The 27,837-nt window shown below is 37.0% G+C and overlaps 1 protein-coding gene across 4 annotated transcripts in view; it reads right to left on the reverse strand.

The window, feature by feature from the left end:
* Window positions 1-7,940: 7,940 nt before the first annotated feature.
* The window catches only part of PKIA (cAMP-dependent protein kinase inhibitor alpha), a 44,116-nt gene continuing 24,219 nt past the window's right edge, over window positions 7,941-27,837 (reverse strand). For all 4 annotated transcript variants that reach the window (XM_071554309.1, XM_071554308.1, XM_071554310.1 and 1 more), the window contains 2 exons: window positions 15,230-15,407; window positions 7,941-10,461 (listed from right to left, as the gene is read on the reverse strand). In XM_071554309.1, coding sequence (XP_071410410.1) covers window positions 10,382-10,461; window positions 15,230-15,380 — 231 coding nt within the window. In that variant the 5' untranslated portion in view covers window positions 15,381-15,407 and the 3' untranslated portion in view covers window positions 7,941-10,381. The remainder of the gene's footprint in view (window positions 10,462-15,229; window positions 15,408-27,837) is intronic.

The raw sequence follows: 27,837 nt of genomic DNA on the forward strand, positions 1-27,837 counted from the left end.
TATCTAAATTTCAGTTCGGTTGTGGGATTTGTGATCTCTCATGTGAGAGCTGAAGACTTATAAGAGTTGGACTGTGCTCATGAGGAGGATGCAACTATTGCAATTCTCTGTCCTTTGAGGGTGCCTAGACTGACTCTGGGTTATAGGCATAGAAATGGGATCTGCAGAAGTCATGTGCCTGTACATAAGCATGTAAAGAAGAGCACAAGGTGGTGTTTAAGACCTGCTTGCCAAGGATGTAAATCTCTGCCTTTGGGTTGAGGTTGCCTTTCTCTTCTTTGGCTTGACTGCTCTATTAAGTATGCAAATTCCTTTGAGTAGTTTCCTTTGAAGATGAGATTATCAATCCTACCCTTTTTCCTGAAAGAAAATAATCAGCATACTTTTGGACCCATTGTGAATTAATCTAGTGGTTAGGGCATTCATCTGGGAGAAGGTAAGGCCTTTAATTTCTTTTTACACAGTGGGGAAAGGCATTAAAAGACTCCCAGCACTGGAATACTTTCTTGCCTAAAAGGTAGATGATGGAGATTCAAAGCCTCAAAGGATGGGAATTATTCTAAACCTTTGATGTCATGGATCAAAGCTTAATTCTTCAAACTGTTGTGGAAACAGGAAGTATTGCTCATCCTTTGATAAAGTGATGTCCTAGCAAGAATAACTGTTAGACTATTAAGACACAGTGTACTGCCATGAGCATCTGGCCCTTGTTTTGTTTCATGTATGCTTGAGGTACTTTCTTTAAAGAGCAAAATGCCCTGAAGTTTCACAGATTCACAGAGTATTCTGAGTTGGAAGGGACCCACAAAGATCATCAGCCTGCACAGGACCATCCCCAATAGTCACATCATGAGCCTGAGAGTATTGTCCAAAAGCTTCTTGAACGCTGTCAGGCCTGGTGCTGTGACCCTTAGTTTCTATGTCTTTCAACAGGAAAGGGGAAGAGATCTCAACTTCAACCACAAAGGGAAACAGCATCTGGACCTTGAGCTATGTTTAGGTGTCTTCTTCCGGGTTTTGAGTTTTGACTTTAAAAGATCACTAATAAAAGTCGTGAATTGCTGCCTAAAAGAGTAGAAACTTGACTTTCTGGAAGTATGAAGGGTTTAGGAGGCTGTTCTGAGTCTCATGCTCAGTGACTGCCATACTCAGAGCCACTAAATGAGCTTAGTCAAAAACAATTCCTGTGGGAGAATACTTTCCTTCAATGTTTATTTCAGCTCTCTGGTAAGGACAAGTGAACATATCGGCTTATGGCTAAAAGTTGATAACTGAAAGAAAGGGCTAACCTTTTCGATGTGTGAAGCTTCAGGGTTATATGCAGCACCTTCACTTCATGTACAGTGCATTTGTACTTCCTTGTGATGCAGCCTGGCAGCCCAGGCTGTCACACTGCACTATGAAAGCTTTTAAGATAAAATTGCTTCCTAGTCCTGTAACATATTTGCAAAAGGCTTGGTGTATTACCTTTGCTGGAATATAAATGCTAACGTGCCATTACAAAGATAGTTGAACAAAGACAAAAATCATCTCATCCTGCCTGGACTATTTAGCTATTATAATTCTTAAGAAAAATGTGTTCTGCTTTTCCTATTGCTGAAACTGAAAAAAAATAATAAGTGAATTGCCCTGTGATTGTAGTTACTGACTCAAGCGATGTCTGTGCACAGGAAATTGTACTGTTCTACTCATTACAAATTGTAGAGATATATTAAATCTACAAGAATCTATATGATTATATCTGTATAAATGTAGTTAGTACATCTCCATATGGTTATCTAATCCATATGATTACATGTAGATATAAAGATATATAGGTATAGATATAAATACATACTTTATGTTTTAATCAATATTTTATCAATGATCTGCATGGTTCAAGAAAAAAGTAATAAGAAAGGGAGTCTTTCACTGGTCTGAACTCATTCACTTAACAGGGCAGAAACATATCACTACTGGCTAAGTAGAAGGATAGCTTGATATTCTTAGTCAGAATGCCTCCATATTATGAAAAAAAACCTAATTATGGTCTTTCTGAAACCTTTTCTTAGTATTCTCTATTCTGTAGACAAAAGAGCAGAATAACAAACACTGAATTTTCACATCAAAGCTTGTAGCTACAGAGTGCATGTGCTTCTCTGAAACAGCACGTTTCCTATACAAAAATGTTCAGAATGCCTTATTTTACACAAATAGGCCAAATGAGCTAATACTTAATGAATTAAAAGTAGATGTCTCAACCTCAAAAAAGCAATGTATTCATTCTTCAGAAAGTGGCAAAACAAACTAGATAGATAAATGTCCAGTATATGGTACTGAAATAGTAAAAAAGTTTAATAATGTGTACAAAACATACTGATTTAAAAAGTAATAATTACATGTAATTGTATTGAATTCTATTAAACAACATGTTCAGTTCCAGACATCACCACTGATATAATACATTATGCAAGTTCTCCTGTTATATTCACTTTGCAGCACTACTCAAATGTTCAAACAGAAAAGAACATGGTATAGATGGAAAGGAAATTAATTTCAAGTTGATGTGTATCTTCTCCCTCTTTCTACCATGTGAGTGCAAAGAAATATAACATGAAATAAATACATCATCCTGTCCCTTTAAAATAAAATCACTGGCACAACCCAATCCATAGCTTTTTCATATATGAAAAACATTTTCAAGTTTTCATGTAAGAACAATTTTCAAAATCACTGAAGGTGCTATAGGATGAACCTGCTTGAGCAGGGGGGTTGGACCAGATGAGCCACTTTAAGTAGCGGGTCAAGCCCATAATTTAGTCATGTGGAAGCTACAATACTTTGCTTGCATAATTTTCAAGGATTTTTCTCAACAGCTAATCATCCCAGATCCATTGTGGCTGTTTGGATCTGTTTCTATAGGTTGGTTTAATTTTGAATCCTCCCATTGAAAAATACACCCCAGTGCCACCAGGAGGTGTCCGTGTGCTATTTATCAGTTACTTTGCGGGGTACATGCTTTTTTTTTTTTTTTTTTGGGGGGGGGCGGGAAGGGCTGTATAACAATGCCACAGTGGCAGCAGTTTCTATGGGATCATTATTATTATTATATACCGTTGGTGTTTGCACTTCCAAACAAATGAAGACGTTGTGTTTGTGTCCAGATGGAGTTCTTAATTCTTTCCATAGATGAGAGAATAATAGAAGAAGACCTATTAAGTCATCCATCTTTCCTTCCAGATTGCCCTGTTCTCTGAAGTATACTGTATAATGTATTGAATGAAGATATCAGTCTGTTGCTAGGGAAATGATGACTATAATCAGATGTTACAGTTTACATTTTGACTGCATTGCAGGACCAAAGATGAGGCTGTGGAAATAAAGATTTTTTTATTGAAACACATAAGTTTTATCATATTTGTACTTGTTATACAACTTCCAGGAAGAAAGGAGTGTATACTTCAAAACGCTAAATATCACACAATATTTTTATGTTGCATATTCCCATTTGGTCTGTGATGTTTAATTGGAAAATATGTAGTGTAGTTTCAGTGCAAATTATAGGCATAAAATATGTACAGATCCATAGGACATTACAAATGACTACAAGGCATCCTATTATACTTCAATATAAAGCAGAACCATTTTTATTACCACATGGATAGTCAGAAGTATCCATTAGAGTGACTAGTAAATCTATTTTCATTTGAACATCAGATGGGAAGAAATAATTAGTTGATACAATATGCTTAGCTCTGCCTTGTGATAGAAGGTATGGTTCAGATGTACTCCACAGGGTCTCTTGAAAATCCTGTTCCAACCAAATTAAAATACAGTGTCTTGCAACAGTCACAAGCATGGCCTGCAGATGCTGTGAGGGAGGGTAATGTGCAGAAGTGACACTTTTTTCATGGCTGTACAGTCAGATTGAGTGTTTCTACTTTCTATTTCATCTTCTAACCAATGTGGTTTAATAAAGTGCATGCCATCATGCCATCCTTGTTGAAAAGAAATGAGCCTGAAAAAGATTTCCAAATGTTGTATGGGTTATGGCAAAACTTTTGAAAATGTTAAAAGCTTTGTAAGTTTGCCAGAACTTTAGTGAGGATATCTTTTGAGGTTACCTGTGTAACATTGTAAGTCTGACCTCCTGCCCCTGCCCCATCCCTTACCCCTCACTCCCCAAAATTACATGTACTGTTGGTCTTTTATATTCATTTGTAACTATAATACCATTCCATAAAAAACCTAGCAAGGCCTCTTGAAGGACCAGTTATTGGATTCCCACTAGTGACAGCAGTCCCAGGATGTTTCTAAGTAGATCCTGGCCCAAATGACATATATATATATAGCCTGTTCTATTGAGAGAAATATTAAAGCAGCAGATAGATATTACTACAGTACATGACTTTTTAACTTTTACAATATATGTTCTTACATCAATAGCCAGCCAATCACTGAACTGCAAAGAATGTAGACAACAGAAAACATTTTACAGGCAAGTGAGTTGACTGAACTGATAGGAAACATATTGGAATGGCACTAAAAATGAATGATAAAACAGTCCCACATCAAAGGTATGGCTAATACACATTGGCTAGACACTTGCCATTTGAGGTCCCAAATAATAACTGAACTTACTAGAAAAATACATGATTTTGCTGACATGCTTATTGCAATACTGAATTTCAGTGCACAATCATGTGTTGGTTTTTATTGAAAAAAAGAGATATACAAATGGAAATATATGAGTAATGAAACAGATCTGCTAGCATGTTATATGGTTAAAAAAATCGTGTTTTCTTCTTTACTGCCTTGGAAGTTCATACTTAAAAACTGCTTCTCTGTATCTGTTTGCAATACCCATGTTTGATGAGCACAATGAGACTTAATTTACATGCTAATTCAACAACCAGATGCAGAATAGGTCAACTCACCTGCTAACATATGCATTATTTGGGCTACATTAATACTGATTGAACGACAGATAGTTTTAATCCTGATATTGGTTTGCAGAGCTGCTCAAGATTTCATCTCCCTACAAGTATCTCCCATCCCTCTGTCAGATAATATGCTACTATTTTCTATAAATTACTGCCAAGTAACTTTGGGTTGTGGGGGGTTTTTTTTTGTGATTTGGTTTTTTTCATCACACATCCTTTTGTATGTTAAAACCGGATTAATTTTTCAGGATAAAATGGTGGGGTTTTTTTCACAGAACTACCTCTAAGCATTAACTGGTTAACCATTGGTATAATAGATTCATTATTTAACAAACACCAGACACTTACCTGTCTTCACTACTGGAGGAAGGTGGTGTGGATTTTTTACAAATATTTTTGTTTCAGACTTTTTGGGAGCACTCAAGATCATCTGCCTCAGTCAAACCTTCATAAGGCTATCACCCATCAAACCACACTCATGGATCACCACCAGAGAATTTCTTAAATAGCAAATAGGATTGAAAGTGTACAATGATGGCTAATTTGCTAAAAGCTTACCTTGAGAACTCATAAACAAGTCATCACTAGCATTGGTCATTTTATAAATACTTGGTTTCAGGGTACTGAAATATGTGTTGCCTGAAAATACCATGAGATCATTTGCACACATACGTCATGTGTTGACAAGTCTGTCCTGCCTTCCATCCCAAAACATTAGCAGCTCCAAGCCATAATGTATGAACCAGTGTAAAAAGACAGAGCATGGAGTCTGCTGCTTTCAGAAGACAGGAACATAGGAACCAATTCAGTACCCTGTTATCCTATTTGTCCAGATCATTGTTTGTTTCTTTCAGACAGATATTGGCAGTACGGTATATGAAATAGTGGAAATGTACCAAACATACATATTGATCACTTCTCTCCCTACTCCCTTGTAGAAAAAAAGTTCAGCCTGAGCCTGCACAAAACAGTGAGAATCCTGCTACTACCTTGATTTCTATAATTTTATTATCTGTTAAATATTTCTGCTTTTTGAGAGTATCCTGTGTTCTATTGTATTGGGTCTGACTGAGATGGAGCTCATTTTCAAAGAAATCTCTCATTAAAACCCAGTGATGCTATGATTGGTCTCAACAGTAAGTGCCATAGATTTATGAATGCTTCCATTCTAGAGCACTGTTGAAAACCTGAGGTTAGTTTTGAAAACCAAATATCACTTAAAGTTGAACAATTTGTCTTCTTTTTAGCTATTAGCAACACATCCTGACTGTTCATCATATGATGGAGGAAGCTATTTTCTGCACTGGGTCTCCATCTGCCTTACTATTAAGAAAAGATATTCTCCTTATATTGGTGGCCTATCTTCTTGAATTCACACTTCCTTCCTGGCTTGATTTTTTCCTCTCATGGTCAGAATTTTGAAACAGATCCCCCTTTATGTATTGGTCAAAAAGATTAACTGAAACAACCTTTCCAGTACAAGACTTTAGTCACTCAATTATACAGAAATACAGCTCTCCATATCCATATACTTCTAGAGTATTGTTTCACATAAGGGAAGCATAAGACAGAAAATAAACCAGCCAGAATGAGAGGCAGAGCGAAACAAATGAACAAGTCAGGACAAAAATACAGCAGTTCAACATAGGGATACTGCAAGTCAGGCAAAATTTGTCAAATTTGAGGCTACTATACTGTGCTCAGTCTCAACAGCAGCTCTCAGTGTTTCCTTTGCACAAAATTCACTGGTGTTTCTGAAACATAAAACACGAACATTAAGCACACCTGAAATTCTTCAGTTTAGCCGAGAAAGGTATTCATACTATAGAAGTTCCACATTCATACTGTAGAAGTGAACCACTTTGGTAGTTATTCCTTCTGGGCACCAGATAATTACCCATTTGCACTCCTATCAGTATACACTTTTACCCACTTTAAAATTGTGGGGAAAAAAAACCCAAAACATGGCAAGGGAAATGATGCAGCCAAATAGCAAGTATACTGGCCTTTTTTCATATATATTTAATAAGTTTTGTATGGAAATCATGATGAACTTTTGGCTTAAAATGATAGTTTAATGAAGTAACTGTATGTGCATGTTTGCTGCTGTTTATCACGTGCTTTTTGAAGCACATGGCCAACGTTAACGGAAATAAGCAGAAAAAGAAATGCTGAGATCTCTGTCCAATTCTAGATCTAAAACCATTATGTTTCAAGTGGACAGGCAACCTAACACCTGCCGGTGGAATGCTTGTGGACAGTCATAAACTTCATTATGGCAAAAAGAACATGAGTACAGAGACTTTTTAAATGATGGTCCTGAAGGGTGAAGGAAGCACTGAAAACATCAATCTAAAGAGACAGTAAAACAAAAAAAATCCCCACCACCATCCCACCAAAGCCAAACCTTTAAAGAATATTCTAGTATGCTGATATTCCAGACTTCAAATTTTTGAGTTTATATAGATTTTTGGGAAAATCTTTCTAGGGTAATCATGAATTAAAAAACCTCATTTAAATATTTACCTATCATGAAAACAAAAAATTGTAAAGAAGACACTGGAACAGAAGCCAGAGTGTCAGATTTGCAAAAGGAAAAATAACCCAGTCAAAGGCTGGTTCTGCCAGTGTCCCTGTTATATAATGCAATTACACAGAAGTAAAGGTGTGAGTATACTTCAACTCGCTTTTTTGTAATTGCTTTGGTAATAATAATTCTCAAGATACAATGCTGTGACTTGGCACAGACTAACCACATGTTTACATTAAGTGAGGCCTGCTTACAGATGCTACAGAAATACCCCAAATTAAGAGAGCAAGCAGAGTTCAAGCGACAGAGCAAACACTCACACGTTTTGGGGGAAGAGGAACATAAACAGCCTTTTACTCTACTAAAATTATCAGTGTTACTTTTCATCACAAAGCTGGTTTCAAAAACCAGCAACGACCTCCACAATTTCTTTAAAAACAATAGGAAATAAGAGGAGAAATAAAAGAAACTGGTACAAAATACAGAGGAAAGGCTGAAATTCATTTTATTTAACAACACAAAAGAATTAAGAAGGAAGGAAAGGGCACTGAAATAAAGAAAAGCACTGAAGGAAAATAAGGAAAATGATTTCTTTAATGTACCGTAAATACTTATTTCACTATTGCCTCTTTCTGCAACATTTTATTGATGATGCTTCATGGATCACTAATAAAGTAACACTATAAAAATCCCCTTCTGGAATCTTATTTCCTTCTGGAATCTGTGCTAGATTAACAGTAAGTAGTCCATGACAAAGGGGCAACCAGTTCAGCCTGAGGACTTGATGCAAGAGCAAAAAGAGAAGAAATAATCTTAAAAAAAGTCAATAACGTGTTAAGTTTGAAAGAAACACCGAGTGAAACCAATGAATAAATAATTAGTTAAAGGGTAACAGTATTTTCAAAGCAAATGGATTACTTCTGTTACTAAAAAGATAGGGCATTTGACAGCTAATAAGACAGCAAGGCATTCAGCTTCCAAACACTAAAAGGTGAGAGTTAATATTACACTAATGAGCCACAAGCATACTGCTGGCTTGTTTTTTATTAACACTAATAAATGATCTCATAAAACTGATCAGAAGCGTTTTTTTCCTCCACATATCTCACAAAAGATTTTCATGTGACAAGTACTACGATACATATGGTAGAAACAAACAGCTGTGGCCACAAGAATGTTTTGTTAACTGATGATTAATATATTCAGGAAGCAATCACACTATTCATTAGTAAAAGTTTACAAACATTAAAAAGTGCATAACATTTGAAACCAACAACACAAAAATATATATAATATATATACTATATATAAAGAAAGTGACATCACCTCTTGTTAATAAAAGAAAACAAATCTTCTGACCTTGTGATTGGTGCTTGTGTGATTGCCATGGTTTACTATCAGTCACTCTCTTCACTCACCTTAGTCACACAGAGGTGTGGCTGCCCCATTTTGCAGCATTCATCCTCATGTATGGCCTTGTCTATCAGGGCAGGATGAGGGGAAGAAAAGCAATAAGCAATACCTACTGCAGATATTTTAAGTTATGTCCTGGATGGACAAACTATCCTGGTATTTTGATGAAGGTCCAGTTTGGACTTTCATTTTGGAATAGCTGAAATGGGAAAAAAATCTAGTCTTTTGGGTGCTAGATGCCAAGTCTCTCGGTTCCTTTCCCAGCTCCAAGCCAAAAGGCTGCTGTAGTGGATTCTAGCACTTGGCTGTGCTGGTGCATCAGTAACAGGCTACTGGTGGGGCAAACTCAACAGCCTGATCAACTGAGGCAAAGGCAAGGAATAGTAAAAATTGTCCCCCTGTCTGGATCCAGCCCGTGATCCACTAGTTAGACTATCCTGCAATCTAAAACTCATTTCAGAATATATAATTGGCAATAACCTATGCCAGTTATTTTCCCATGTGTAAACAAGGCCCATCTTAAACAATGTGAACCAGAAAAACCTCTAGCACCATGGAATTTGTTTGAATTTTAACCCATATAAGGTTATAAATGTATTCTTAAAACTACCGTAACAATAAAATACTTGGACTAATATTTTAAAAAAATATCTCAGAGAAAGATTAAGAAATTGGGAGTAAAATTAGAAAAATGGGGAAGAATAACATAAAAGATTCAAATTGAGTCTCTGATATGCAACTAACTACAGGTGAGTGGCAAAACTGTACCAAGGACATAACACACGCTCAAGTATTCACATTAACAAATCGTTTTGAAGGTTCATTTAGTAACAAATCAGAGTGTTGCTGAGTCATTTAGGTTTAGGAATAATCAATTTAGCAGTTGACGTTTAGATCTATCATGTGCACATCACCACCTTATGCAAGAAAACAGCCCTTTCAAAACGCGTGGTAGAAAAATTCACAGTAACAGAAATATTCTTCATAAGCAGTTGAGAAGGGGCAGTATGGAGCATCTAAGTTGTACAATACAAAAACCATTGTAAATAACAGAGCTGTAAAACAGATGCAAAGTTCTAAAAACAGTGCTTTCTTTACAGTTCTTATAATGGGCAAACACTTTGGCCAGAGAATTTTAAACAATGAGGATCACACAAGCCTTTGCTTATGATACACAATTAGATCCTCTGACGTTTCAAAGGCCATTTGCTACAAGATTTACCTGTTCTACTTTCTAAAAGTGCTCCCATCGAGTAGTCATTATGAAGGGATCCATCTGATGACGCTATCCCAAAAAAATCAATACATGTTCAACCATTGCTAATGACAGAGGTAGAGATTCTGTCTTCTGTCACAGCTTGTACCCCCATTTTTAGCATTGTGTAGAATGGGTTCCAGCAGTGAAGACACATGCACTTTCTTTTCTAACAGCTTGCTCATGGAAACAAATTTGTTCCAGCACACTCCTCTAGTCTGAAAACATCCAGCAGCTGCTCCACTTGGTCAAAGTCAGATGTCAGCTTTCTTGCTTTGCTGCCTCCCCTTGGGCCTCCCCAGTTTGCTCACTTGGATTTCGCTGTGCATCTCCTTCTCCTTCTATAACACAGAAGAAAAGGATGAGTAATCCACTTGTTCATCTTCCTTTTCAAAAACAAAGTAAAAGGAAACTGAAACATGAAACCCTTTACTCCTAAAATAGTCATACTTTGTTTTTGAAGGTGTCTCTTGAGATGCAAAATCCTAGTCACAATCACCACTATTGTTTTCAGTAAAGACCTCAAGTAGTTAGAAATTAAAGAATGTAACCAAAACCAGTAGTATTTTTGAAAATTTATTCACTATGATACTATGACAGTGTAAGATAAAAATCCTCATTGCAGCAAGTTTGAACAGAGTTTGCTATAAAGAGCTGCAACTTCAATAAAAGCAATAGTTTGTTAAAGCTATGTTTGTTCTGTATGTCTGTTTTCAGCCCCACATCCCACAGTTCAGTCCAGCTGCCTCAGAACAATCCAAGGAACAGAACACATCTTGTGAACAAGAAATAATGTTGAGACATACGCTGCCTCTTGTATCTGCAAGGATTCTGAGTAATTTGTACTGAACTGGCTCGACACAGTAGTTAAGAGAAGAAAATTCCATGGCTTCGTTGTAAAGATATCTAAATAGAGATAGTAGTCCCTCTTAACTATAATCTATAGATCTTTAGAATAAAGGTAGGGTTATCAATGCAGGTATTTATTGTTCCTTCATTTCAGGTGACTGTACATCTGGAATTTTATTTCTGTTTATAGAAATAAGCACCATAAACACTGTGGTTTTTTTCTGTGTAAAAGAAAAGGCACATTACTAATGGAAGAAAGTTTTTTCCATTGCAAAGAACATTGCAAACAGCTTAGACATGAGAGTTGTGTTTTGTGCATGCGCTGAGTATTTAGGCAGGAAAATGCCTTAGAGGGTATTGTGATTATCAAATTCAACCTGAAGAAAAGTTGTATGGAAAGCTGATTAACCTATGAAACAGTGAGTTTTCTTCTCTTCATTTGGGTTTAAACATTTGTTTTGCAAGGCAATTTCTCAGAAAACGATTTCCCAGTTTCATCTCTCAAATTAGGAAGATTCCATCAGGATGGGTCTATGTGCAATTTCTGCTATTGGACAGTCTTGCCCAAGTTGTCCAAACACTTTCTACAAAGCCTCTTACGTTTATTCTGATACTGAAAAAGTCCAGATGAGTGGAATCTTGAGGTTTTGTTCCTTTTTTGCCTGTTCTGACCTCCGTTTATTCTGACTACTAGGAAGCCTTTAATATCCCTTACACTTTCTGGGCAAACCAAACTTTCCTGGAAGAATTCTTATTAAAAACAAACAAACAAACAAACAAACAAACAACTCTGGAAGGTATTTGTGCTAAAAGAAAAATCATCCTGGGACATAAAGCCTAAACATTTTACTACTTAAATATTAAACATAGAGCACAAAAATTCAGAGAAGGAGCACTAAGGTTATAATGTACCACTTCTTAAAAGATTCTTCTCAACTCACTGAAAAAACTGACTAGTCTAAATCCATTTAATCTAAAATACATTGTCTTAGTACTACACGCTTATTTTTTCTGCTGGTAGAGCTCTTCTACTAAAGGCTATAAAATATGTTGACAGAAATAAATTTGCTGCTAAGTTTGGAGAATCCCAGAATGCCTAAGCGCACTCTTGAACTATTCTTGCTTTAAAACAGGATGGCTAAAAGCTCTTAAGATTGCAATTCTTACACAGCATTTTGAAACCAGTAGGCAGTATTAAAGAAACAAAACAATACTCCAAATCCCCATACAGTTGTGCAAGGTGGTAACCTGGCAACAGTTACTAGTCCTGCTAATGTGCAGCTTTTAACTCATTTTATTTCCTGTAACATTACTGCTTCTACAGTCTTCATCAGTATTCCCCTTGGTCACACCTGAAATATTTCTACCATGAACTAAAATCACTTTTAATCACAAATTTCTACAATCAGTTCTTCATTGCAGTTCTGTATGACTTCAACACGCTATTAGCCCCATTTTTTGTAGATGCTTGGACCACTACAACTTTTGCAAGAAAGAGTCCTTTCCACTTGTGTTCTGTAGCACCTTAAACCCCAGTAGTTTGTTTTAGATATAATATCTGCAGAGGAGAGTCCTCATTCTTCATTGTACTTTTTCCTTACTACTTCATCTGGCCACAATTGCCTGTAAGATGATGTCAATACCAGGTTTCTTGGATTGAGTTGGTTACCTTGAGAGTGTTGAGCAGGCTGCTGATTTGCCTACTAAAATCTTTCTTTTGCCTTATTTCTTATGATTTTTGTTGCAGTTTTCTACTTGACAGATGTACCTACTGTTGCTTTTACTAAATTTAGATGAAATGTGTTGACACAGAGTACTTGGAACCTGTACTTTGATGTTTGGTAAATATGTCCGTTCCATAGATAATTGCACGTTGTTAGCTTGTTACGGACAAAGAAAACTAGGACAGCTGTTTTGAAGGGATAATATTATGCAGTAATTATATGTATTATACATAATTATAAGTATTACAAGTAAACTCTTCATTATCTGTCATTGGCTTACTGATGAGGGAATTAACCAACATTCACTTCAGGTATCAACTACTGCATGACAGAAATATGTGGTCTTTGAATGAGGCCTCACTGCCTAGTCGTGTTCAAAACTGTTCTGGTATTATACAGGAAATATATCTGCAGTAATTTCCAAGCAATTGTACTAAACTTGCTTGGATAGTTTCATTTATGTATGTTTTACAACCATCTTTTTTTTTCTTTAGTATCTGCATTATCCCACTCTGCTATTACTCCACGCAGTTGAAAGGAAACGTACTTGAAGTTTTGCAAGAAAATGCACATAGCTGTAATAAGTATAAAGGAAAAAGAAAAGGAAAGAATCAAAATTTGATGTCTATATTTATATAATTAGGTAGTACTTAGCATAAATTGTTTGACATGCACTTTGAAAGAAGTAAGATACAATCCTCAAACACGTGTTTTCCTCTTAATCCTGTCAGGCGTGATGCATATATGCATCCCACAAGTATTAATATATTCTGAACTGGGATTTAGCACGCAAGATATTTTTTAGCCTCGCTTGGTTTGGAAAGACATGATGGGATAATACACTAATACTCACATAAATGCTAGGTAAGACAATGCCTTTTCCAGTAGTTTTGGTTTGGAGGCTTTTACTTGGCACCTAGATGTACTAATAATACAAAATTTAAATATATTTTCATTATATCTAATTGAAACTGCATAACCTTCTGAAGAAGCATACAGGAATATCTGTTTGTACTACCTAAGGTAATTTTACGACTACCTTTGGACTTTTCAGCAATGACTAAACTACCTAGGCTGCAAAAGTGATCTCCAAGAACTAAACAGAATACCAATTTATGTACTAAAAATTCGGCTAACATTTATTTAAACCATTCTCATCCGTACAGAGTGAACTGCAGGTACAAAATGCATATCAACATATATTAGAGGCACAACGTCACATTCTTTTCATAGCTCACAAAAGAACACAGTTCTGACTTATAACTACTCCATAGCTTAACTTAAAAATAGGGATTGTTTCTATCATCTAAATAGACAAGATCAAAGACAATTTTGATAAGTGTAAATTTGAACTGAAGAAAATTAAAGCAAGAAGGAAGGTTGGCATTATGCATTTCAAATGGCACCTACTTTCTAGTTTTCCAGCATTTTACACATTAAAATAAATAGACACACCTACACACATACTAATAAAGCTTTTCATTTAAAATAAATAAAAAACCACACAAAACTAAAGGCCCTGCCCAGCTAAAACTGCATGTACCTAGAATCTATAGGTCTCAGATTGGCAACTGCAGAAGGAATGAGTTAGGATGTACATTAGTCTAAAAGCCAAAAAAAAGAATCCCCCACTCAAAACAGCATTGCAACTATCTGAACATGCTGCTGCCCATATCTGACTGTCCCATGAAGAGTCCGCCTCTCAGAACTCTTGTCATGTCTCTGACAAAAGTATGTGCACAAACAGGGCAGCTGCTGATCAATTTCTTCTTTGCTGTGTTCGTTTTATTTTGCTATTACTAAAATAAGCAAAACAACTCTTCCTTTAGGTCTGAAAAGGGCTTTCTAATTTCTGTAAGATCCATTCATTAACCCCCCCACACAACATGACAATAATTATACAGTCCTATTACTATTTTTATTTAATGTAAGGGCTACTGACCCTCCTTCCTCTCCACTGAAGGTGCACAACCATTTTAAAATGTTGCTAATACTAAAAGTAAAGTAAAATTTAGGATTGCATTACTACTTATCACCTTGAAAGAAGGACAAACGAATAGTACAAAGGAGAAGGAGACAATTTAGTCAGAAAAGATCCAGGTAAAACAAACAGCAATGGATTGCTATTGCTCTGTCCTTTGACAGCAATAAAAAAGCAGCCACATGGCTTCTGCTCCAGACTTCAAACGATAGAGCTTCCATTAAAGGATATCATGAATTCTTCGGTTTTAATAAAGACTTCCTAATTTTCTTCCTTATACGCTATTTTCCATAAATTTTTTCCTGATATGGACCCTGCCACTAGGCACTCACTGCAGAAGGACTGTTCTTTTTACAGTGACATGTTGCAAATAACCACCTTTTCCATTTATGAGATCTGGGATTCTTATTGCAGCCAACCCCTGCTGAGTAGAAAAAAAAACATTTTTGCTGCCGAGGGTCAAGAGAATAATGTGTGCACATAAACTATGCTTTGTGTAATAGTCTTTTCACTTAAGTTTAAAATAAATGTAATAGAAGTCCAAAATGTACTCACCTGCTTTGTTTATATCAAGCTCTGATAACTTTAAGGCTAGTTCACTAGAGTTCCCACCCGGAGAGGACACAAGTATGTCATGTAATGCATTTCTTCTACCTGTTCTTCCTGAAGCAATGAAGTCTGCATATGTAGATTCCACATCAGTCATTGCTAACAAATATCCACATAGCAGTACCTGGATGGGAGGACAAAAAGAAAAAGACCACCACTTAGACCACCAGAAAAAACAGATGACTTTACAGAATGGGAACAGAATTAGAAGGTTCTCATTGTGGAGTAGATTGGCTAAGCAGTAAAAGAAGAGGCCTCAATCTTGAAATTTGGAGAAATTAGATAAGAAACAGATTAGAAAGCAAAGAAGCTGTGTGTATTTTATGCAATCTGTATTCAACAATATTTTAAACAACTTCATTTTCCATGCTTCATAAAGATATAGTGAGTACTTTATAAAAGCAATGACCTCAGCAACATAATTTCTTTATACAGTTGTCTCAGCTTTTAATATTAGCTGGGATGTAGGAGGTAGGTAGGGGGTGGAACAAAGTTCTTTTCTGCACAAAAAGCAGAGTGTAACGAGTAAGAAAGTACAAATCGATTACACTTTTGCCTGCAGAACCCTGTGCTCATACACAGGCACAGTTATGTTTTGTATATTTTCTTTTCTGTTAGTATTTGGTTTAGCATTGCATACAGACCTCTTCAGGCTCAACTATTTTATTTTGGTGTAGTAGTTGCCCCAAAGCAAATGCATTACCATAATATTACTGAAATTAGTGGAGACATGTTAACACAGCAAGCAGAATAGATAGACTATAATGTAGAGTCTAGGAGGCAGTGCTCTGTAAGCTACATATACACTCCAAGCTCCTTTTCAATAGAAAATAGATATTTCTTGTGTCATTATGGAATAATGTGATGATGTGCACTAATGTAAGACCTGCCAAAGCTACAAGAAAACTCCTATTTCAAACTCAGAAGGGAAAGATTTGAATACCTGCTGGCATATTTGCTATAGTTCTAAGCTGTTAGAATTTAATTTTTTTTCCTTAATTTATAAATGTTAAATTCTGATTGCATTGCTTTTACTGTAGTTCCACTAATAATCATCTAAGCTTTCCTGCAAAATGCTAGGCTACAATGCATCAAATGTAGCTTTCCTCATGTTTTATGTTTTGATGCCATAGAGGAATCAGGGAAACTTTCTGCTAGAGCAGTACTCCAAAGAGAAGAAACAAGACAGAACTACTAAACAAAACCAGCACCTCCACAGTTACATGCTTCCTTCATTTCTCTGCTTTTGCATATTGCAGAGAGGACATGGCAATAAAGGCAACAGAACTGCATGCAATGAGAAGCTTTAGCTACTAAAGTAGCCAAAACTTTACATTTGTATGTAGCACACTAATATTTTTAATTAGTTTCTACTGCAGGTGCTGGACACTGGGCAGCCCTTGAAATCCACAGAACTTAACAGCAGCAAAAGGCTCAGCTTTTTTGTTTAAATAAAAAAAACAAACAAAACAATAAACCCTCATTTTTATATGTTTAATTGCAAAAATAGATACAAAAAAGACAACAGCAAATATTTCTCCACCCTCAGCTCTGAATAACTTCACAAACCCTGTTCATTCTTCAACTTCATTGCAGTCGTCACCTCCTCAGCTTCAGTCAGCTGTATGAGGGTGTAAATATGATGTGTCTGAGAAGCCAAGAAAAGGGTTCTACACCATATTTTATTTAGCCTAAATATAACCATATCAAGTATCATTGCAAGACTGACTGACTTGAAAAGAAGTTCAGTGCTGGCAAGCTTTGGTGTCCCATGCCAAATGCTGAACAAGGCTAATTTTACCCCTATGAACAACCTCTATGAAACGGGAAACTGCCTAAAAAACCCAACTCAACCAACCAACAAAACCCTCAAAAAAACAACAGTAAAAAAAATCAACCCACAAAACCTAACGACAAACACTCAGGGAAGGAAAAGTGGTCAGCATTGACTCAAAGCCTGCCGGACACATAAAATAATGCAATGCCTCTTTGCTTAATAACCAACGCTTTCAGGAGCACGAGAGGATGTCCATTTCTTCAGGTGAACTGCCCTCTTATTGAAACACTGCAAGAATATTGAAGCATATGAGAAGTTCTTTGCCCAAGGTGCAGATGTTACAATGCCAAATGTATCAACCATGTAGTAATGCAGCAAGTAACTTGCAAAGGTGAAGAGAAGCTTGCAAAGGTGAAGTGAGGACAGTTGTGATAAGGTATGACAGAAGTACAAGTTTTCACACTTATCTGACCCATTCACTGAATAGCAAAAATCAGAAGATTTAAAGATTTTAAGCAAAACTTAAATTTGTTCATGCGTTATTGCAACTCACCTGTAGAAAAGAAAGGGCAAAACATGAAAGCAATCAATACAGAGGCTTGGATACTGTCACTAGTGTAGGGCCAGTCCAAAGTCACTATAACTATCACCCCTGTGATGACATTTATTTTGTTTTAGCACAGGAAGAAAACCTCCACAGAGTTGTTTTGAGGGGTTGTTTTGTTGCTTATTTGTTTGTTTGTTTCTTTCTTTGAAAGCTGCACATGAGTTTATCTTAGCACAGAATAATCAGAGAAGTCTGTGACTGAGGTGAAACAAGGTGCAGGACTGTAAAGTTTGCAAAATGAGCCAGGTTATGTACTCTGTGGGCAATTCTCTAGTTGGATAAACTGCATCCCATAGAATATGCTTCTGGAAGATTATACTGTTCCTGAAACATTCCATAAAACATGGAGAACAACAGGGAAAACCTGAAGCTTATTTAATTTTATCTATGAAACAAGATATAAAGCCATAGGCAGATATGCTTTGAGAAAACTTTATTTTAGATGTTCATTTTCTATAGGCTCAATATGGCATTACTATCAACATTCTGATCAAAAAAAGAATGTTACCAAACATACAGTTATTATACTTCCAAGTTTTCCTGTCTGTGTCTTCTTCTAGAGATCAAATACCATTCTGTTTCGTATTGGCATTATCCTAAGAAATTACTGCATAAATATGGCACTTCACTGACATCATTCAAGAGCTCCCCTTTCAATGAGTGGCTCAGTGCCCAGCAGTCTGTATTTATTCACTGAACCAGTTATTAAGGAATTACCATTCATTCAAAAAAGACCCTTTTTTTTTTGCTTCAATCCCTGTGCAAGGAGTGGAATTTGCTAATAATTCTGTGAAATATAATTTGAATTTCCTAAATAATTTCATTAACAGGTATTCCTGCAAGAAAGATTGTAGTCATAGTTCCTTTAGTTCTACTAATTTAACTTTTTTTGTAGTTGCAAAACCTGTACTCTGCTACGTGGTATTAAACTGAAATAAGAGGGCTGCAAACCTCATTGGTTCTGTGAACGGAACCAGCATACTAAAGAAGGCAGATCTATGAGCATAAGGACTAATGAAACCTGCTGCTGTAAGATTGGATGCCTTGGTAACTGGTAAGATACTACTCCATAGAAGTCTCCTCCAGCTGTACTTTGTTTTTCCCCCCATGTAGAGTCACTATGCCTGATAACGAGGTAGAGTTTGCAACACAGCCCTGAGGGTTCTCAGATAGCATCTTGTATTTCCTCAGATTCTTACTTTTATAAACTACTGGAAATGTATCTTAGACTTCTGTCTCTTTCCCCTCACAACTCCTTCCTTCCAAACATAGGTGTGTTGAAAATTATTTGGAAATACTTAAGAAATTATGGAGGATAAGAATGGTAGGCACAGTTGCTATCTTGGATTTTAGCCAGCTTATCAAGGCATGTCTGTATTATTAATGCATATTCTGTATACTGTGGTAGTTTTGGCTTTAGTTTTAGCTAGGCCTCAGTTTAGCAGGCCCAGAGAGTGTGACATGGATTGAAGGGGACAAGTGTCACCTGACTTAAGTAACCAAAGAGGTATTTCGTATCATCTGATGTCACTGCAAGCATAAAAATAGGTGTAGGAGGGGCCTCGGTCGGTCCCTTCATGGCTGACAATGAGGGAATATGTTATCACCACGTCAGTAGTATTGGGCCTTGCCACCACTCATGGCCGTTTAGGTGGAAAGTAAACATTTTTTTTGTCATTGGTTTTTCTCTTCTCTTGACAGAAGTCCTTTGTGGGGAGTCTGTTGGGGTGTTTTTGTGGGGTAGGGTGGTGGAGGTCTGTGTTGTTTGGGGGGGCAATTTGGTGGTTGTTGGGTTTTTTCCACATTTGTATATATATGTGTTATATTGTATTCTGTTTTTAATTGTCTCTCTTTTGTATAAAAATAAAAAACTTGCCATTTTGGGTTTTGGTGTTTTTTTTTTCCTCTCCCTCCTTTTCCTTTGGTTGAGGGGTGGATTCTCTTGGATTCTCTCTCTCTCTGCGTGGGGCCGTTGGCATTTCGCCAGCTCAACCTAACACAATAACACATAGTGCTACACCTGCAAAAGGCCTATGCAAACAAAGAACTTTTATACATAAGCATCATAAGGGGTAGAATTAGTATCCAAAGAATGCAGAAGGAGAAAAGAAGGATGCCAAGGATAAGTTCAAGATGGTCAAGAGCCGAGTCCTGCACCTGGGTCACAACAACTCCACGAAGTACTGCAGGCTTCGGGCAGGGTGGCTGTAAAGCTGCCTTGTGGAAAAGGACCTGGGGGTGCTGGTTGACAGCAGCTGAACATGAGGCAGCAGTGTGCCAGGTGGCCAAGAAGGCCAATGGTATCCTGGCCTGTACCAGAAACAGCGCGGCCAGCAGGACCAGGACAGTGACTGTACCTCTGTACTCCACAATGGAGAGGGAGGCCACACCTCAAGTGCTGCATCTGGTTCTGGGCCCCTCATTTCAAGAAGGACATTGAGGTGCTGGAGCGAGTCCAGAAAAAGGCAACGAGCTGGGAATGGGTCTGAAGTACAAATCTGATGAGGAACAGCTGAGGGAACTGGGGTTGTTTAGCCTGGAAGAAACGAGGCACAGTGGAGACCTTATTACCTTCTACAACTACCTGAAGGAGGTTATAGCCAGGTGTGAGTCGGTCATTCTCAGGAGTAACAGGTGACAGGATGAAAGGAAATGGCCTCACCTTGTGCCAGGTGAGGTTTACATTGGGTATTAGGAATACTTTCTTCACAGAAAGGGTGGTCAGGCCATCCAGACAAGTGGTCAATCACCATCCCTGGAAGCGTTCAAAAGATATATAGACATGCCATGTAGGGTCATGGTTTAGTGGTGAACATAGTGATGTTGCGTTAACAGCTGGACCTGATGATCTTAGAGGTCCTTTCCAACGTTAATGATTCTATGACAAGAACAGTATAATTTTACAGGTACAGAAAGAATCAGTATTTGCATTTTCAGAAATTTACCAGAGTACTCCTTTAAATCCAGTTTGTGTTAAATTTTCCATTTCCACACTATATATAACAAATATTATCCCACAAGTTTCTGAAGAAACTGTCAAATTTCTGTAGTCGAAAAAAAAATCCTAAAAAGTTGTTAGTGACGAGTTCACAAATGTAATCCTGACTGCATTCTGTAATCAATCAGTGAAACCAAGTATTACATAGTACCCCTGTTCTCAAGTTTGGGAGGGAAAGAACAGAAATTAAGTGGCAAAGCAGCATGAATTAAAAATCAATGTCTATACAGTTTATGAGCTAAACGTATCTAAGGTTGTTGAATTTAGCCTTTAAAAAAAACTAGATACCTAAAAGAAGCCCAAATGAATTTAAAGTACCTTCACTGACTGGTATTCATTATTATTTTAAGAGGAAGGCAGAACAAGTATGGGCATTTGACAAATGGCTTGTCTACGGATTTTGGCATATGCTGCTGGATAGGACATGAGAGCTGCCATTTTCTTGGCAAACCTGCAGTGTAAGGCTAAGAGATATGATCCTGCAATGTTTACTTCCCCTCTTTCTCCATGTGTCCAACACAGAAAAAGGGATTTTCAAATAAAACTCTCCCAGGCTTTGGCTGGTAAATGTTGTATCACGATCATCACATTATTTAAAGGTAATTATCTATATTCAGCTTTCATAAAGGAACAAAAAAAATGAGAGAGAATTTGTCATTTAATAGCATGTCTGATTTAGAGAAGGTGTATAATTACGATTTTAAAATAAATTTTGGTTCCAAATCTAGCCTTAGCTTAGAAAGGGCTACAGGGCTCTTTCCAGTGAGAATACAGATCTGTTCCACAGCAACCTGTACCTAAATTTCTACCTCATGCATTGTTCTTTTGTGTTGAAAGCAGAAACAATTTAACAAAAGTATCTTTCTTCCACAGAGATTATATCTATTGTGCTATACAATAGTTTGCTTTTGCACAAACACAGATGAGCAGGAAAATAGCATTAACTCTTGATTGCCAGTTAAAGGAAATAAAAAAATCCATGCCAGCTACCAAACTGAGAATATTTTAATCTGCATCTTGAAAATCCCTTATGTAGTTTTTCTGTCTGATGTTTCTGAAGTGACCAACTCTGTAAAATAGTAATGCATAACAGGTCACTTACCTTTCACAGTTAGCATACTTTTACAGGGAACATACTACATATAGCAATCCTAGTACTATTAAAATCCTAATGGAAATTAGTGAGCAATTCAACTGGTACAATGAAACAGAACAAAGAAAATTACCACCTGAGATTTTTTACCAGAAAAAAAATTAAGCTTCTTTAAATCTTCATAGGAAAAGCACTGTGAAGTGAGATGCCCTTCAGGTCGTAATCTACACAAAGAGATCCTTCACAAAGACAGTTAACAGGTTTTCCTTCTGTGTTCCATAAGTTGCAGTTTCCCTAAAGAGATCTACAGAACTAAAAACCAAATAGTTAAATTCTTCCCACATCCTTGCTCAGACAAATTTCATTGTGCCCATAAGAATTCGGTGTCTCATCTACCACTTAATTTTAGTTCACAAACTCAGTTTTGTCTTCCACTATTCCATAAACCTAGGCAGGCAAATAACAGTAGCAAATGAAAAAAAGCAAACATAATCAATGAAGAAATACCAAAGAGAACTTGGTTTTGTAATTATAAATAGCAATAAAGGTTTTGATATTTTAAAATTAACACCCTATGGAGGAAACTAATCACAGCATTTAAGTATCCACATAGGGACACTAAGTTAGGGAAGAGAAGAGGGTAAGTTAGAATCTACCATCACTATTCACTGCCTAACCCACAGAGAACACTGAGTGGCAAACAACATGTGTTTGAGAAAAGAAACATCTATTGCTGTATGATTTTTTATTTGCAGTTTGTGAACTTATCTCTTGGCTTGTGAAGGAAAGGAGGGAGTTAAAGCATTACTTTTCAGGATGCTCTTATAGTCTCTAGGAACAACTAAATCCACTGCTAGAGCACCTCATAATCATAAATAAGGTCCTCAATCCAGATGGGAGCCTTGAAGCTCCTCATGTGACACTCATCTGGCAGCCCTGCTGAGCATTCTCACATCTATCTGAGCTTCAGGAAGGCTGATGCTTTAAGTTCTGTGAGGATGAAGCAAGGTATCCAGCACTGCAATTCATTTGTTTAGAATGGTGTGGTGCTATGAATGAAGGAGCACAGTTAACACAGTATTCAACAAATACAGCATTTTGTTCAAAAGGAATGGTTTCAGCCTTGTGTTTTCACCCTGTCCATTGTGGTTTTCATATGGCAATCCAGCAGCACTCCTTACAGAACAGAGAGATGGGATAAGACCACAAAGAGTAGGATGACACAAAATAGACACCCAGTAGGAAAAACAGGCTCTTTCTCAGCTGCTGGATTACTGGAAAAGACCAGGAAATTGGGGATTCGTAATTGACTGGCAGCTTGGAAATTCTTTATAAAAAAAACCCCAAGACTTGCTGCAGAAACATAATCTGCATCAGGATGTTTAGCAGAGGGGATGGGGGTTGGGAAGAATTTGTGTGGGCTTTGCTCATGAGGCATCTCCATATCTTCTTAATCTTGCCTTTAATTCAAGATTCATGCTATAAGCAAGTTTGTTCTCAGACACTTCTGTCAATAGTACCAGCATTCACAGCCAGTGCTTTAAAGGTATTGATCAACACACGTCCCATTAGCTGCATCTCTGATGTCTGTTCTTTAGAGAATTGCACTGTAGTGACTACTTTTGTAACAGCCATGTCTCCTTTAGTCACTGCTAAATATGATGGACTGTATATGGCTTAATGGGGAAAAAAAGAACAAAACATTGAACAGTCACAACCAGTAGCCTGCAAACATTTTAGACCAAACTGCTGTGAGCCACTGTTATCCTTACAGACAACTTTCCACTGAAAAAAATATATAGGTTTAGCAAATTTTTAACTGAAGGTGTGATAGCAAAATAGTTCTGTGAATTACCTGCAGATCAGTATGAGCCTTCCATACAATCAGTGCTACACAGTCACTAATGTGGACACCACTCAGATAAAGGGTTTTCTAGCAAACAGATTTCCAATTTCTGGCAGAGGCTTAATGCTATGGAAGGGGCTAAGAAGCAGATCCAGAGAACTGGGTTTGTTCAGCCTTGAGAAAAGAAGGTTTAGGGGAGACCTTATCACTGTCATCCAGTATTTAAAGGGTGGTTACAAAACAAATGAAGACTTCCCTTTTTACATGGAGTCACATGGAAAAGATGAGGGGTAATGGGTACAAGTTACTACTGGAAAGATTCTGATTGGACGCATAAGGAACATTTTTCACAAAGAGAACACTCAGCCTTTGGAATAATCTCTCCAGGGAAGTGGTAGATTCTCCAATATTGGATACTTTTAACATTCAGCTGGACAGGGTGCTGGGCCATTTTGCCTTGACTGTGCTTTTGCCAAGAGAGGTTTGACTACAGATGATCCTTGAGGTCTCATTCTAACCTGGTATGCTATGGTTCTATGAATCCCACTCTGGATGACCTAAAAGGATTCTGGTCCACTGCATTTTTAAATTCAGCATACATAAAATGCTTATTCATGTAAGACCTATTTCCCTCACTACCTTTTTTTTTTTTTCCTAGCAGTTATATATCTGCTAGATATTACTTTACTAGTACTAATTCTTTCAAGGTCAAAGTGGAAAAAAAAAGACAAATAGAGAAAAAAGAGAAGACTTCATTCTCATTAAAAAAACAAACCAAAACAACAAGAAATAGCACACAGACAATATGCAGTACATTGTGGTGTACTTTTCCAGTTATATAGGAACCAGCTGTGTTTTTTCAAGAAATAGATCCATGGTGCAAGGCAGTCTCCATTCATTTATAAGGGCTGAAATACTCAGCTGAACTATAGATTTGATTGGCTAAACATCCCTAAGTAATTTCTTATAGTAGTTGCAATTCCTAACAGCAAACCATGAAACTAACATGAAGATACAAGACCTTTTATTACAAGCCAAGAAATGTAAACCATTGCTTCTATATTAATATATGCCCAATCTGATAAAATACATAGCTTTTTTTCCTAGGGTAAGAGCTTGCTTTTCATTGTTTTAAAATGCCAGTAAAGGTAAGCAAGAATATATCAGCTAGCATTGCCAAGACTTATCTATGCTTGTGCAGGGTTGGGAGAATATGATGGAATTACAAAACCACCATATCGGTGTGAATAATCAGATTTCAGGTGGGGAGACACCATCTAAAAGGGGTAATCTGTCTGCAGGACAAGATCAGAAAGGAAAAAAAAGCATATGAAGATGGGGAGGAAGCAGCAATTGCCTGAGGTATTTCAAGTGTTCACTTAGAGAAACCAATTTACAATGAAAAAGGAAGACTGGGGTGGACTCTCCAGCTGCTCTACCAAAAGGCTCACACTGGGCTAACTTGACTCAAGGACTTCACACAGCACCACTGATTTGAATGCAGGGCTTGGCTCCCCCAGAGCAATAGGCTGCTCCCATTCCAAAGTTAACTAATGTTGGCATTGACAAAATGTTCTGCATTCTGTCAATTTGACTGATATGTTTACAGCATCTACAACAGCAGTTTGCAGGTAACAAAAGCTTTTGAAAGGGAAAGTATGCAGTTAGAACAGCAAAAAGAAAATCTCTAGATAACAGTATCATGAACAGCATTTCTAACAGAAGGAAGCACCAGCATTTTCATAAGGTTTCTTCTAGACCTGTTTGCTTGGATTCTTCAGTTCTTCAGTACAATGTGTAGTCTGGCTATCAAATACTCAAGATATCTAAATGCTCCGCAGTTTAGCTAACCATAAACTCTTCCTAAGTATTTAAAAAACCAACTGTCCACCTCCAAGGCATATTCCTCAAATCTTTAAAACAATGTAAGCTACTAGACAGATGCAACACTTTCTGTATTACATATCTTTTCAGCAATTTCTGGTGGAGTAGCTCAACTGTTTGCATGTGACTACCTTTTAAAATCATGCAGTCATGACTCATCATGAAAGTGTGTGTTGCAGCATCCAGAACAGAAGGGCTTGAGCTTATCACTCTTTCTTCTCAGGCAGTGGCAAAAACTGTATTGGAAGGAAAGGACTTCTCTTTTTTTGACAGCAAGATCAACCACAACCTTATGTTTCCAAATATTAAATATTGGCTCCTACATTTGCTTTTAATAAAACAAATTATCTCTTACAAAAATAAAGCTGCTATAGTATAATATGCATCTGTTAAACAGGTCTCACACTTCATATGCAAGCTTGGATTTGCCAAAAATGACACTATACTCTTCAGTGTTTGCAAAGATAAATACCACTGGGCTAGCCTGGAGATCTGTGAACATGACACGAGTAGGTTTTTAATAATGTAAGTGTTTGAATCTCTTTGTGCCACAATACATTAATCAGTATTTTATTCCTGGTATATCTGGTCAGCTTTTGGGTTTGTTGGTAATAAATTGCCTTTTCCATCCATTTTTTTTGTGTCAGGCATTTAAAATCTGCTTTACATTTGAATTAGTTTTCCCAGCCATCAGACAACCTGCCTTTCTTTTAATTACTATCTAGAACCTACAAAAAAGCACACGATTTGGCTAACAGCATTTCAGGTTTATTTTTAACTTAAAAGCAGTTCAGTTTAATACACCTCACAAAACAGATTCACATTTTATATTGTATATCATTTCACTTTGGTTTCCCTTAGTCTCAGCCTTACATTTTTCAAGGTTTCCATCATTTTTGCATTCTGTTCCCATGTGTACACTGACTACTGTAGAGACTAAGGGCTGTCTGACTCTGTTGCTATGCAACAGCATAGCCTACTTAGGGCTTCCTGAAATAATTGTCTCAAATGTGCTTTTTTTAGACTTGTTTCCAACAGGAATATTTTACAGATTCTTAATAATGGTCCACTGATATTATCACGATGTTAGACAGTGGTCACCTGAGAATTTTTGGTAGCTACCTAAGATAAAAAAAACCCCAAAACAAATCAGCAATGTTACTGCTTGCAAAATTTGGGAACATACCTGCTGCATTAACACAGGAAAGGAAAGTATCTCAAATATTCCTAAATATTTGCCAGATAGTCTCCAGACATCTAAGAGTCATACATTTATCAGAGGAAAAAATATTCATAAATTGTTCCTTGTTTCACTCTATTTTATTCAAGAGGATGGAAAAAAATTCTCTATTAAATATATCACCATGTAGGAAAAATGAACTCTCTTTATATTAAGTCTATTATAAATTTAATAATCTGAACAGAAGGAATGTATATGCAAATATTCTGCATTGCAATTCATTCTCAAATAAGTTGCTTTTAGAATTCTTTAGGACAGGTTCAAAATTTTTAAAATCACATTACAGATGCCACAAACTGCACCTGTATTTGCTTTTTGAGGTACCTTCAAGCAGCCCTCGAGAAACTGTGCTGTGAAACCTTCAATATTTCCAGCCTCATATAGCATTTTTATTACAACCTTCTAATGCTGCTGCTTCAAGGGTGGCCCAGTAAGTTTTGCTTTAACTGGCATAATTGGAAATCTTAAGTTAATTAATCTCTGTAAAAATACATAGAGCAATATAAACACAGGGCTCTCAATAAAGTTTCGATCAGTTCTAGAGGGCCAAATACCTTACAATACACCAGGCCAACAGACCAAAGGAAGGAGGTTTAACAGTACAAAGTATTTTGATGAAAGAAAATATTACATCTTTTCTCTTGTTCACCTTAGCATGTTCAGCAGCAGCTGTGTCTATAGACAGCAGTATGTCAGCCCAGAATAGAGTTAGAGAGAAGAAGGAGGTTTGTCAGAGCCAGAGAAAATAAGAGCAAGGTTTAAATCAGGGCCCTTGCAGAGGCGAGTCCACCTGCAGTCTTTTAAAGGAAGAGGGGGGGGAGAGCAGCAATTTCATATTGTTTGCAAGACCTGAAGCCTTAAAGATGACTTCTTAAACAGGGTAGAGTGTGGTAGGCAGAGGTATGAGCTTCTCAAAACCAAATGCATGAGGTGGTAAAAAGGGGTAATTTTCCATATTCATATGCATAACCGCACACATGCATAATAGCCAAGCTATCCAAGAATATGATTCAGCAAGGTTTAGTGGGTGTGACTCTCACAGAGTGACGCATTTCAAGTCTCTACCCTTAAAACTACATAAGTAGTACAGCTCAGGCTCAGATCTGTAA

The sequence above is a fragment of the Pithys albifrons genome, chromosome 4 (genome assembly GCF_047495875.1).
Source record: "Pithys albifrons albifrons isolate INPA30051 chromosome 4, PitAlb_v1, whole genome shotgun sequence".
NCBI classification, from domain to species: Eukaryota; Metazoa; Chordata; class Aves; order Passeriformes; family Thamnophilidae; genus Pithys; species Pithys albifrons.